General features: G+C 34.9%; 1 protein-coding gene across 1 annotated transcript in view; it reads left to right on the top strand.

Moving 5' to 3' along the window:
* The window catches only part of Unc13c (unc-13 homolog C), a 576,758-nt gene that overhangs the window by 500,610 nt on the left and 61,258 nt on the right, over positions 1 to 14,890 (top strand). The window contains exons 27-28 of the mRNA XM_078049590.1: positions 415 to 471; positions 4,741 to 4,821. Of these exons, the coding sequence (XP_077905716.1) occupies positions 415 to 471; positions 4,741 to 4,821 (138 nt within the window). The remainder of the gene's footprint in view (positions 1 to 414; positions 472 to 4,740; positions 4,822 to 14,890) is intronic.

Below are 14,890 nucleotides of genomic sequence, written 5' to 3'. Positions count from 1 at the left end.
GAGGAAGAGATCAAGAAGCAGGTCTCTGATAGGTTGGACAGCATTTCAGCTCCACCTTCTTCAGCCCTGTATAGATTTATTTGTGGGGATTGGAGTAAGAGAGTGACAACTAAAAACGTCCAGTCCATGTGCTACCTTAAACTGGCTGTGTTAGTTTCAGGATTGTTACTGCAATCCATTCAGTAACCCAAACCTAAGACTCTCAGAAGTGGGGCACCTCTGAGGTCTGCTGTGCTGGCAAGTTACTAGGTATCTTTGTCCCATTTAAATAGACTAATTAACTGCATTGGATATAGAAGCCACAAACATTCTAAGGGAAATAAAGAAAATGGTCTAATTACTACTTTTCTACTGTGACTAACATTGACAATCTGAAGACTGAGTCATCTTTCATTTTCTCTTGTATGTTTTTAGGGACCTCAGATGATTTTCATTGCAGCTAAAGATCTTGGACAGTTATCCAAACTGAAGGTAATAAGAATAAAGAAACTGGTTTCCTGTGAAAAGTAATGAACTAACTACAGCTCTGCAAAAAAAAAAAAAAAAAAAAAAAAAAAAAAAAAAAAACACATTCTCCTGCTTATAAGGATATCTAGCATGTTGGGATTAGAAAGATGTGTGTCTGTGATCTCACAATCTGCACTGAGAATTTCTAACTTTGCATTATAGCCATTAGCATTATTGCTTTTGCACCAAATTATTAGAGAACATATTTTCTTTCATATATTAAACTGCTTTGTATGCATAAAAGCAAAATGGAACACTACATAGAAATCCTCTGAAGCTTAGAGAAGTCTTACAGCCAAAAAATACAATAAAAGAAAGCAAAACTCATCAAAGCAAAAAATGAACTTGTGGACATGTTCAATCCCGTTAAATTAAGTGAGGATTTGTTGATGAAATAACCTTCCCTTGGTTATCACTTGGAATTCCCCAAACTTGAAATTTATACAGGGAAACTCAGTCCCTATCTCCCTAGGATAGGAACTTAGCTGGTTAAAATGCATATTGTTTTTTCTTTACTCACTAGAGAATGGGTAGCACGAACAGACTCCCTTGGTTCAAATTTATCTAAATTTATGACATGGGCCAAAGCATTTAACCTTTCCAATTTTTATATGTGGCATTTTAAAACACAGAGAAGCTTAACATTTGGTCCATAGGATTGTAGAAATAAATAATATAATTTATATATCATCTTTGCTTGACAACTGCAAGGAGTATGCCACTTCATTTGTCCCCAGCTGGTAGCTCATAGTTATATATTATTGGTATTGTTTTATATCTACAACTCAGTGGGAGAGTAATAAATTTGCATAATTATTTACCAAGGTAAAATATATACTTCTAATTTCAGTATCCAGTTGTATCATTAATATCGTCTCCCTTCCTCAGGAAAAATTAAAAAAAACTTAAAATCAATAATCCATAGAGAAGGCATAACCAACACCTAAAATTTTTCTCATTCAGGGCTACTGATAGTTAAGAAGGAAGATAGAAGGTAGATATTACTACTAAACTTTTTTTCCTCTTGTATTTCTCTTTATTCTTTTTATTACCTCTCTGGGATTTCTGGACCCTGCTTGAAAAATGGATTTATACAGTGTCAAAGTTTCTCATATAGAACCATGAAGGTGAAGCAGCATAGGTCTCATTATAAAAGAGATGACCCTGACTGCGTGTCTAGCATCTGTGTGATATTATGAAACATTCCTTCTCCCCAGGCTTCAGTTTCCTGAGTTGAATGTTATATCAGCTAAAATGTTTTCAATTTCAAGTGATAGAAGCCAAGCTGACATAAACAAAGAGGGGATTTATTGTTGCATGAAATTTTATAGTTCAGTGCTAACATTGATTTCCAAGACTGATTGATTAGGGATTCTATCAATGTTCCAAGATGGGGTTATTTTCTCTCAACTCTGCCCTTCTCCTTGTTTGATGTATTATCACTACAAACCTTCCTTCCTGGTTGTAAGATGGTTGTTTCTGCTCTTACATCCTATGAACTTCAAATCTTGTGGGGAAAAAAATCACTCATATTAGTATCAGGAATCTGAGGAAAATCTCCTGGTAAATCATTGGCTCTGAGGGAGTGTTTTCACCATTCCTAAGATAATCACAGTAGCCTGGGAAAAGAGATGGGCCAGTTGTCTCAATTCATATTGGCCCTGCACTGGGGGATGAAGTAAGCCCTGTCCAAATCTTAGGAACTCTGTGTAGTGTAGGATAGAGGCTAGCTACCTGGAGATATTTGCCTTCTGGGTAGCCAAAATTAGAATCCATAGAAAACATGACACTCTCATACACTTTGTAGACCCCAATTTTTTGCACTTTGGTAATATTCTTTTAATTCCTCAAGGCAATCTATGCATTCATAGATCTTTAAAAGTTATTTTATCTATGTTGAAATAATCTGAAGGACTAGAACAAGAATCTTGTGAACCATAGGTGATAAGAAACTAGCTTAGTTCTATTTGGGGCCCTTGATCATTATTTTTCAGTTTGTCCATATAATTATTATTACTTGCATTACAGATCTATAAATGTTCTATAATTCTGTGTGAAATACTGAAACTCCAGCTGGTACAAAGAACTTCACATTTTATAAAGCCAGTTACTTTTGTTTTAGTACTTTATTTTAATTTACCACTTTATTTTTAAAGAATTTTAAACCACTTTCCTCTTTCAATATATTTGAAAGTAGGCTTGATCTGCTGGAAAGGCACTATTTGAGATAATTGTGCTGATGGATACTTTGAGAACTCATAAATATAAATGCTAATAAACTAACCTTACTTAAAAGAACACAAGATCAGAAATATGAATAATGTGGGGAACTTTTCTGTACTTGACTATGGATTTAGGATTAATCATTAAAAAAGTATTTATTTAACAATTGACATAAGCCTATTACTTCATACTCTGTATGTATGCATATTATGCAGGCCTGACATTACTGTTTAATGGGATTCAATTTACTTGGCATAAAAATAAAAGTAAATATGCATAAATGGGCTGTTGATATAACAAAAAATAACACTTGATAAATATGCCTGAGACTATGAATTTACTACAAACCTTTCACTTGCTCAATAATTCTTTGCTGTCATCTCCCAAAGACTCCTTTATTTGAATGAAATAATGTCTCAGAAAGTTATTGCTGCAAAAATTACATTTTATAGTACCAAATATAGTATTTATTAGTAAATATTTAAAAAATAATATAATTACATTATAAAAATAGTCAAGATCAGAAAATTTTATTTAGTACAAAATATTTGTATTAACAGGTCATAAAGCATTTTCCCCCTATAATTTAGCAAAAATTTCTCTTAGCCTTTGAATCTCAATAGATATTTACTATTCCTCTTTTAAAAATGTTAAATGAACTCAGTTATTTAAGTTCAAATTTTTGTATCAGAAAAAGATGTTTCATGCATAACTCTGTTTGAAACAAGTATTTTGAACCCTACGAGATAAACTGAAGAAATTACAATTCAATTACCCAAAATATGTTCGGTGCCCAGCAAGTGACTGTTGCCAAGGTAGACCCTGAAAAGCTGAAGAAGTGAAAAGGATAGAGATTATCTCCAGGAATTCACAGCATCTACTAAATAATAGAATAAGAAAAGGGACAGAACAGGACAAGCCCCTAGGTATGATTGCACACTTTGAACATTGCACAGAAGTACCCAGCTAACAGAGCAAGTGAGGGCTGGAACCAAGCCCATGTTCCGCTTGCCAAGCCCTGTGTGCTGAGTTGGAGCTGACTCATAGGAAAAGGGATTCTTTTTATTCCAGCAAAGGCACTGATCCATTAATCAAACCATGCATTCTCAGAGTTGTATCCACACATGGGACTTTAATTCACACAGAGGCAAACATAAGCTGGAAGGAACCTGAACTTCAGGAAGACTAGAGTCTTCTTTTTATTGAATAATATCTCAATCACCTACAAGAGTGTGGCTTGTCATAAGCACTCAATAGATTAGTAGCAGCCCTGGAGGATTGTATCCATTGGGTGGGGGGCTGGCAGGGGGTATCAGGAATTTTTTAAATTTTCTCCTAGACAAATATCTATTTTCTTTATTATTTTCTCTAAATTTTTACCATTGTTTTCCTAAGTAAGCTTTGAATAATGGATTGAGACAGTGAGGAAAATTCATTGTTAATTAATGAAATCAGTTCCAAAATATTAAAGTGATTACAAAAGATTGAACACCTCCACAGCCAAATTCAATTAGTTCTTTGGGGCTTTTCCCAGTAATGAGTAAGAATTAAGGGGATCTGTGAAAGAGAATAAAGTAGGGCCCCTGTATTTAAAGTAAACTACATGAGTATTAATTAGGAGAGGCTAAAATTACTCCTCAAGTCCCTTCTGTGTTTGAGACTTCTCAGTATGACAGAAAGCAAAGCAAGGAATTAAGGTGAAAAGGCTTTGACACACAGTTCTCAAAATTCTCAGGCTTCTTTCATTCTTTCTCTCTCTTTTTTTTTTTTTTTACATAAACTTGTAGTGAAAATAAAGTCACATTTCTGTACAAGTACTGCTTTTTAAGGAGTCAGGTAGCATTTCCTTTGGTAGAATGGATATTTATTAACTATATGACAAAACAATCATTTTGAATACACCCATGTGAAAAAGGTATTTCAAATTGTTATGGGATTATACATATTTTTTGAAAGTAGTGAAGTAAATGAACTGATGATTGTGTAAGCAGTCATTAACCTGTTTTCCAGGAGCACATGATTAGAGAGGACGCCAAGGGTCTATCACCAAGACAATGTGCTGTAATGGAGGTGGTCCTGGCTACCATCAAGGTAAGGTTTATGCCCCTGGGAGTGTACCCAGAAAGCCCACCAAACACCCTAGAGTTAGGTACCCCCATGCATGTCTGTTGAGCTATGCCAGCCAAGATAGTTCAACAGATGCATTCCCAAGCATGCCAGATGAAGCCCTGAGTGTCTCCTTATTACATTTATATGACACTGTATACTTGCTTCCTTCATCTCTTCCTGAAAGACATGGATGAAACTTATATTCTATAAATGTTTTGAAAGAAAGACATGTATATTCCCCAACCCAATTAAAGAGATGGTTCAAGAGGGTTTTGCATTAACAGAATTTATTTTTATGTCATCTATGCTTATTGAAATGGTTTTTAAAATATCAACATTCTGCTCTAAGTAATACAATAATTTAATTTTATTTTCTGCTGAAAATGCAAAGGCCTTATGTTGCATGCATTAATTTTTCACAAAGCTTGACCAAAAGTTATTCTAGTGTGAGCTAAATGTTGCAGATCTCAAAATGTCACTTAAAAGTTTTTGTCAAATAATTCGTATATGTGAATATATTTACACACACACACACACACGTGTGTGTGTGCATACGCACACACACTTTTTATGTGTGAAAGTTTTTGTTTTGGGTTTTTTTTTGTTTTATTTTTATACCAGGGATTAAGCCCAGGGTTACTTAACCACTGAGCCACATCCCCAGGTCTTTTAATTTTTTTTTTTTTTGAGACAGGATCTTACTAAATAGCTGAGGCTGGCTTTGAACTTGTGATCCTCCTGGCTCAGCCTCCTGAATTGCTGGGATTACAGGCTTATACCATTGTGCCTAGATGTGAAAGTTTATTAGAGTTGTAATGAGGAAATTTTTCTTCTAAATCCAAACTTTTTCAGCATTTCCATTCTTCACCTGAAGAAACATCTATCATCAAGGATATGTGAACAGTATAGCAAAGAACTGTTAGCTAGGACTCATTTACAGAGCATGGCATAATCCCACTGCGTAGAAAAAGACATTGCAATAGTATTTATTAAAATAGAGTTCTACCCGAATAAAAACTGATATCTTCACAAAACTGTCACTACATGAATTTTGTTTTACTGCTTCAGTACTGAAAACCACAAAATGAAAGTTATGAAATAAGAGTTTTGTAGACCCTGCTGGCAATTGAGGAATGCAGTTTAGGTGTAAGACTACAAAAGTTGAGTTTCAAAGAGACAACATTTTGCATAGAAATGCAGTAATTTTGAAAAATAATTTTGAGGTTAAAATAGACAGTATAAAAATTCAGAAAAAAAATTAAAACTCAATTCTCTTTGAAAATTCTTTTCAGATATTTGAATATGAATTGACTAACTGTTGGAGTCATAAGAATACTGATGACTACATATAGGATATTGCTAGTAGAAAAAAATTCTAGAGTGTACTCTGAAAAATAAAATAAAATAACATTTTTAGAATTTGAATTCTGCCCATTATGATTTTATTAGAATAATTCTTAACTTTAGAAGAGGTCAAGAAATGTGCTCTGTAGAAATAGGAGCAGCATTCAATATGTTGACTGACCTGGCTCATTTCTCTAACTCAAACATTTCTCCAATTCTTCTTGGTGGGACCACATAATTGTCACCTGCAGGATGAGTTTTCCCCAAACTCTGAGACAGTCTTGATCCCCAAGCAAATCCCTTTGATCCACATCCTGATAGTTCAAATATCCCACTTTCCTATTAGGCCATCTGTGAAAATCCTTCAATTCAGTCTCGGCCTCTAGACGTGTGCCTTATTCTTCAGAAACACAACTACTATCTGGTGTTCAAGATCCAGTAAATGAGTGCATATCATTGTCTCGTTCTTTCAGGACTGGAGTCTGACTCTGGTCCTCTTGAGCCTGAGGTCAGGTTCATACTTCTCTTCATCCCTAAATTCTGTGATTCCACTCTAGGGACCTCCATGTTAGGACTGTTGACCCTCTGGTCTGCCCATTTGCCATGATTTTTACTGATTTTGGCATTTTAGAGCCCTTGTCATCTGATTGCAAGAGCTAAGACTCCCTTTACCTTGTCTGCCTCTTGAGATTTGCCTGACTGACTATCCTACCAGGCACTACCATGTTACTAGAATGGAATTCAGGAGAAGGAGGGACACTATTTAAGAAAGTTGTAACTCCAAGAACTAAAGACACAGGTCTGCCTGGAGCCCAATAAAGGGAGCAGTATGATGCAAGAAGAGACCTCACAAGAAAGTTCTTAGACCAAAGCTGCCGATGCCACCCAGTCTAATTCCCAGTGGCTGCCGAAGTGATGATCCTTAGTTCTTATTTAGCTTAATTAAATCAAATAAACTGGAAATGATAAAGAAAGAAATGAAGAAGGAGCATTCTATAAAGTTTGTAGCATATCATCTGATCCTTATAATCATGTTGCAAGGTAAATAGGTTAAGAATTATCACTTATATTTTACAGATGAGAAAATTGAAGGCAGAGGAATTTTAGGTCTTATCTAAGGCCACAGTGCTGCTAGTAATTTTCACTGCTGAGAAAGTGCTCCAAACTATAAAGTCAGTATTCTTAATTCTGTTACACATCTCACTAAATGTTTATGAAATGTAACATGTAGCAGACTAAAACAGATAATACTTCTGCAGAGATTTTGCTTCTCCCTAGATTAGAATGCCAATTTCAATCATTTGATTATTTCCCAGTTTTTTAAAAATCATTTAAAATCGTTCAACCTCTATATAAATATTGATGAAAATATTAATTCTCTTAAATACTAAAACTTTCATTGGGCTACAACTAATTTTTTTTTTCAGACCAGTCATAAGTATTTTCAATTATTAATTCAAGAATATAAAATATGGTAGAAATAGCAGAAATGACTTATAGATATGACGACCTATAGATAGGATAGTGGGACTTTGACATATCCATCTGAAAAAACAACCAAATTCATAGTATTTGAAAGTGAAAGTAGTAAAGTGACTACTAGGAGACAATTAACCAATAATCTATTTAATATATGCAAGCAGATAGAGAGACCATAGGTAATCCCTAGCCTGGGTACTAATTTGGCTTTTGAGTTCTAATCCCCTATCTCATGAAAACTCAGGACCTGCCACAGGAGCTCCTGAAATGTGATTATCTTTTAAAAAGAAACAGGAGAGATTTTTCTAAGCAGCAGCCACTCTGACTGGAGCGTGAATCCAAAGGCTGAAGAAAATTTTTAAATCCTGAAGAACCCTAAAATTATTTCATGATAAAGTTTGAAATATAAAGAAAAATGCTGGCTGGTTTGATTTTTTCCCACCCTCTAAATTCACCAGATCATTTATTATATGGATCTGAACATAACATACTATAATGTATGTTGTAGATGCATTGATATCATGTATTTGGCAACAGAGATTTCCCTGAAAAATAAGAGACATGTATGTGGGCCAGGGCCCTCTAGAAATCTGCACTTCTTGGTATAAAAGACAGAATTAATACTAATTTAAATTCAGATATAGTTTTGAAAGCTGTTTATTACTTTCTTACTCAATGCTAAGTAACACCACTTTTTTAACGTAAGACTCCAAATAGCTGAATATGGTTTCGAACTACATCTTATGCCTCTGAGTTTCTTATCCTGAAAGAAGTCCTATCTTATCCTACTCTCCTTTATCCAATTTTTGTGACTTCTTCTCAGCATCATCTTTTTTTTATCATTACAAGCACAATTTTGCATTATTTAAAATTCATCTGCTTATGGAAAGAACGTAGCTTGCAGTATTATTGCATTTCAAAAATCATTATTTGAGAGCTTACTGTATGTATAATATAGTGAATAATGAAGAATAATGAAGAAATAGGTGGAAGTATGAGGTCTTGCCTTTGACTTAAGAAGAAAAACATCCACCGTCAATAAAATGAATTTTGGACAAAGTACTGGTAAATGCAGAGAAGATAATGAATTATCTCTGAGTCTAGGGTAAAACCTCCCCAGGGAGGAACATTTGGGAATTTAGAGGACAAAGAAAGATAAGACTATGGAAGAAAAGGATGGTAGGCATAGAGAGAAAAACATGAGCAATATGAAAGTTGCTCGTCACTCTGAACACTTCAAATATTCTAGTAGAGGAATAAGTCATGACTGTCTGAGTATCACAGGATTTGAAAGAGAAATATGGGATTGGAGCCAAAATGCTGGAGGTTAAACACCAAGGTAAAGAATCTCAATTTTAGTTTGTCAGCAAAAGGGAAACATTGGGATATGCTGTAGAGAAGCAACATATTCTAATCTCCAGTTGTATATGATGATTTCTGAGTATCTATCAAATGACTTTTTAAAAAAGCCTTCATGGTTAAAATTGGGTTCTGCTTGTATCTAAGTTCACAAAATGAATTTTCTGCACAGATTTGCCAGAAGTATGATATGAGTGTTGGAAGTAAAAATGTGATGATAGGAATTTGCTACCAATATAGTATATGTTACCAAAAAAGAAATTTTTCTTACAATCTTGTGGAAAAATATTAGCATGTTCCCATAAGCCAGTTAAAAAAAACATTGTGAAAGATCAACAATATATGACAAATAGGAAGGATGTGAGAAATTTAGAGAATTTTATTGGAATTATAAAAAAAATGGTTTGCTAAGCATTCAGACAATATTTATCCTGATATTTTTATTTGGCAGTATTATTTTCTTCTCACGAATCACAGCCAGGTCTGCAGTGCTTTATTTTATGCAGTCTTATGGAGAATCCAAGAAATAGGAAAAAAATTTCTTCATTTACTTTTTCAGAAAAAAAAAATGATATTTCATCCTCAGCTCTTTCCAAACCCCATTCAGATATAACAGTGCTCCTTACCACACCCTGATATTAGTGAAGTCAGGCTATCAGTGTGTCCAGGTGGAAACCTTTAAAAATGGCAGAAGTGGATACAGACACGTGTAAATAAAGTGTTTAAAACTATGTGGGAAATGTCATTGATAGAACCAAGAAGTACCAAGATAGCAGGTTACTGAGACAGAGAAGCATGCAGGTGACTCTCCTGTGGGAATATTACTACTACTTGGGATTATCATGAGAAAAATGAATGAGTTAGCACATATAAAATAATGAAAATATTCCCTATCATGTAGAAAACTCTTCATCTCATCTTAGAATGGGCTCATTTTGATGAACCCTTTTCCACCTTTAAAGGCAAGATCCCAAATATTCCACTGGCAACCAGTGTTTTTTTTTTTCTCTTTCTTATTAAACTTTCTTTCTCCAGGAAGCTAACCATTAGAATCTACTCTTTCCACAAGCACTCGTTTCAGTTCCGATGGCCTTGCTTTGTTGCCTTTTTATTTACTGTGCACAGCACCTTCTCACTCTATAATACAAAGACACAAACCCTCCAAGATTCTTCAGCATTCTGAGACTCTTTTGGGAAGCAGCACTGTTCCTTCTCTCAAGAAGTTTCCATTTAAGATTAAAACATGATAGAGGCATATTGAATATTAAATAATAATGTATTAACTTATAAGACAAATGTGTGAGAGATGCCAACAGGTTGCTACAAATGTTGATTGAAGGGCACAGACAAAAAGTGATAAGGATTTACAGGAAGTGAGCAACCAGTAGAACTCAAGAGATCAGGGAAAGCTAGAATGGTTTTCAAGGACACATGGGAATTCACTTGCTGCATAGGACATTTCTCTTCAGAGGATTCATGACAGGATCATAAACAGGAAAAAAAAATTTACCATGGAAAGGCACAAAAGGAAAGTTCTAGAAGTTCAGACTAGACCACAGTGTGGCCTGGAGTGAATTTACTGAATGTTTGCATACTGAAGCAGTGTCAAATGAGATTGAGGGAGAATGCCTGGGTTGAAAATAGCAAGCTTCTTTTGTGCCTCAAGTATATTCTACAAAAGAGAACCCATTCCTGATTTTGAAAATACTGTATGCTAGATGATGGTTACAGAAGTAGAAAATAAAAGATGGATATGAGTGAAAAAATAAAAGCAGAGTCACTGGAACTTGGCAATTCAATATGAAGCAAGAGGGAGAAGAAGCCTAGGTGAACTCACTGTTTTCGGTGACTGGGAAAGCATAGTTATACTAAGAAAAATAATAAATCAGGCAGAAGGACTACCTTCCCATTGCCATGTTGAAATTAGATATGGTTTTAGGAACATGGAAATAAATATCCATCTGCCTGAGACATAAGCTGGTGCTTAGGAGACCAAGGTAGACTATAGACTTGGAGATTATTCCACCAACTAAATATATTTTTTTGACAAGTGAAAAGAACTCTACCATTCAAAATGTCTTCCAGATAAAATATTTAATTGCATATTTATAATACGAAGGCAATATGGATATCTCTGCTACTAGTGTATAAATGAATGAACTGCTAGAAGTTAACATAGAGGTTCAATAACCTATATGAAAACTCACATTGTACAGAAGTCAGAATAATTATATCTGCTGGGATACTGTAAAGAGCGGCCAATGAGGTAAAGAGAATTGTAGAATCTCAAAATTTCAGACCCAAGACTCAACACCTTCTCAATTACCTATAGAGAGATGTCATCTTATAGGGTAGTTAGCCCTTGTTAGCCCTTGGTCAACTGGCCATCACTGGATAATGACCAGTGGTGGGCTTTCACTAACTCACATATAACAGTTTTGATTTTTAAGATGTACTATAATTAGAAAGGTTTTCTTTATATCAAACCAAAATCTATTTCCCCACTACTTCTAGTTATGTCTTTGCCCTCTTCCTGTCCTTTGAACTACTGTAAAATAATTCTAATTCCTTTATTATGTGATGGTCTTTCAGACATTGAAGGAAACTGCAGATCAAACTGGAGAGTCTTTAGATTATGCCGCAGGTCATAAAGGAAAAATAAGAAATTGAATCTCCATCTTTTGTTTAGAACCAATGGAAAGTAATCCACTTTCACATGCATAAGGGAGACATTCAGAAAGCTTCAAAACCCCACATTTACAAATTTCCCTCTAGTGTATAATTCCCCTCTAGCATATAATTTTCTTCTAGTATATAATTCACTATAATGAGTGGAAATCAACTGAACTGTATTAAACTGTGGATGGTGGATTTTAATACTTAAGACATCCAGTCCCAAACATCAGTCCCACGTTTCTGTTCTTCAAATTCAAGCCTCAGCAAAATAAAAATTTCTCTTCCCTGTTCCTTCAGGGTCAGTTTCAAAGAGTCAAAACTGAATGTGAAATTTCTGAGGGCCAAAGTCCATGCATTAACCACAGCCCTCTTTCTCCTGATTATCAGTGCTTTGGGTGCTGTCACCTGATATCTAAACACCCTGAGAAAGACTTCCATAAAGCATTCTCAGAGACCTTGCATTTGCATAGCCATAGAAATCACTTCCTTTACTGTTTGACTGAAGAGTCTATGGCATGTGTTATTTTCCTGTGTCCACTGAATAGGCAGCTTTCATTCTTAGCACCATGCAATTTGTTTTCTCTCCTGACATAATGACCCTCTCCTGACATAGGTTTCTTTTGTGCAACATCCTCCAATTATAAAACACCCTCAAAAGACAAAGGCACTGTTTCTGCCCTTAGAGATCTTTTGTTCACCAGATATCCTGCTACAGCTTTCAACAGAATTACTCATAAAGACTCTGTGGCTAAAAAGGAAAAAGTCAGGTGAATACCATAACCCCAAAACTCTAGGGAGGCCCCTGGACTTTACGCAGGAAAAAATTACACCTTAATGTTTGTGATTTTTTTAAAATTCATGATTAGTCCCCTAAGTCCCAACACCTACAAAATAATGTCTTGGTAGAAAAACACTTCTTCCTATAGAGTTATTATAGATAAATGGATAAAATGTGTTACATATGCCTTTACACCTTAACTCTTGTTCTTTCTTACATAGCCTTCTAGATCCTCAAAACTATCTCAATTATATGAAGTTCAACACATTCTTCTTTCCTAGGTTTTCCCAAATCATATTCTATGGAACACTTGCCTCCTCGAAATAGTTGATAGACATCCAGTGATGTAGGTATCTTCTGACCGAATGATTTTAATAACCCAGATATGTTAATAAAAGGTTAGAAAGATTGCTTTACCACTGTGGCTCACAGAGGCTTTACTGTACTAATAACATTGTGAATCTCCAAAAGTACTGTTTCATCTCTTTTCTAGGACCTCTACTGCCTAGAAGCAGTGTGTAGCTTCTAGGCAGCCCAAATGTAGTGATGAGAATAGAATAACAATAGCAAGCAGTGTTTTTTCAAAACTTCATCAAAAGAATATATTGTGAGAACAACAAGTACCTCTGCTCTATCTAGGTGATGCTGAGACTCCCAGGATTTCTCTGGTTACTTCATGGGATAATCCTCCCTGCCAGGTTCACTGCAGTGAATTAACTGGTGGCTGCTGAAGTTAAAAGTAGCAGTACTGAAAAAAGACCACAGAGATCACTTCTTTGGAAGCCTTTAGTAGAAAACTAAAGTGTTCCTCAGTAGAAACACTTGCCTCCCCCACATACTCTGTATTTTCAACTAATTTTTATTACACCTGCAATGTGTTATTGGGGTCATTTGTTCACATGTTGGTTTTATTTTCCTACTAAATTATAATCCCTCTGAGAACTATCACTGTACTTCTTCTGTTTTATTTCTTTGGATTCCAGCACAAGTTCTGACACATGGCACAGGTTTAATAAATAGTTTCATGACCCAATCCTCACAAATTAGATTGTAAGAATTATGGTCAGCCTTATGAATTTTGTCACCTATGTGACTTTTAAACACTCTTAAAGAATAGTTTTTAAAAGAGAGTATAATGGTGCAATTACGAAATGGGTCAAAATGTTTTCTAACTCATCAATTAATGAGGAAAACAGTAATTATTGCAGCTGGCTCAATGGAATTACAAGAAATATATATATATATGCAACGAGAACTAAAATAACTTTACAAATAGATGTAAAACATGTCTATCTACAGAACAATAATCAGTTGCATACCTCCACAGATAACAGATAGTTTATTTACATTTCTATGGATAAAAAAAGTCATTTACATTATTAGAAATTACCTATAATTTACAGTTTTTAAATAGCTCAAAGACAATAAAAAAGTAAAAATAATCCAGATGAGTACAGTAGAGAGGACATTCATGTTTCTTTTTTGTCCATTTTTTTCCTGACAAATGGCAAAATATTACTTTGTCACCTTGGTCTCCCCGCCTCCTCTCTCGTATTATAATCTTCTAGCAGTTATGCTCAGGTTTGTTAAGACTGGGGCTTACCTGAGAGACCCTGGCAGAGAGAATGCCTTCCCTTCCAGAGTTCTCTCTTCTTATCTTAAGGTAAGCTATTCAGTTCTGGTAGCTTCTTGGTTCATTATGTAAATAGACCTCCAAAGACACCCCACTCCTCTTGCAGGTGACACAGTCAGGACCAAGCAGAACCTTCACCATCAATACACCTTATCTCTTTGCCATGTTCCTTGATGAAAATAAGTATATTTTTTCCATCCATTGAGGTTCTTGAAACAATTCTGGATTGTCTGCAGGGGAGGATATTTTATCATTTTTTTTATAAGAAGATCCAAGTGTAGAACGATTTTAAATATCATATTTTTTCTTCTTTTACAGAGGAAGAAAAGGCCTTTCCCATTTGTCTCTGTTTTCTCTTCAGAGACACACACAGCTCTTGCTACAGCTTGCATTTTATAGTGTTCTCAGCGTCATTAAGTCAAATTTTACACAATTATAAGTTTTTCTTCTTGGGAAGAAGAACTGCAATTGTAGCAATCTTTCTTATGGTTATAGCCCTATTGCCTACTTCCTCTGCCCTACACCCTGAATCTCTTCTAATTCTACTTTTTCAAAGTACATGCAGATGCTTACAAATTCCCAGAATAATTTTTTGCATCTCCCTTTGAATAGGGGAGAAATCTGAGATAATTATGATTTTTTTTTAGTTCATTGAATTGTTCCACCTCAGAATTTCTTAAGGACTGAGATGAAAGGATGACACATATCCATTTAAGTGGATGTATCAGAATTATTTGTTGAGCATCTTCAAAATATTTTATTCTGTCAGAATTATAGATCAT

The sequence above is a fragment of the Ictidomys tridecemlineatus genome, chromosome 5 (assembly GCF_052094955.1).
Source record: "Ictidomys tridecemlineatus isolate mIctTri1 chromosome 5, mIctTri1.hap1, whole genome shotgun sequence".
NCBI classification, from domain to species: domain Eukaryota; kingdom Metazoa; phylum Chordata; class Mammalia; order Rodentia; family Sciuridae; genus Ictidomys; species Ictidomys tridecemlineatus.
This window is presented reverse-complemented; position numbering and strand designations above follow the sequence as displayed.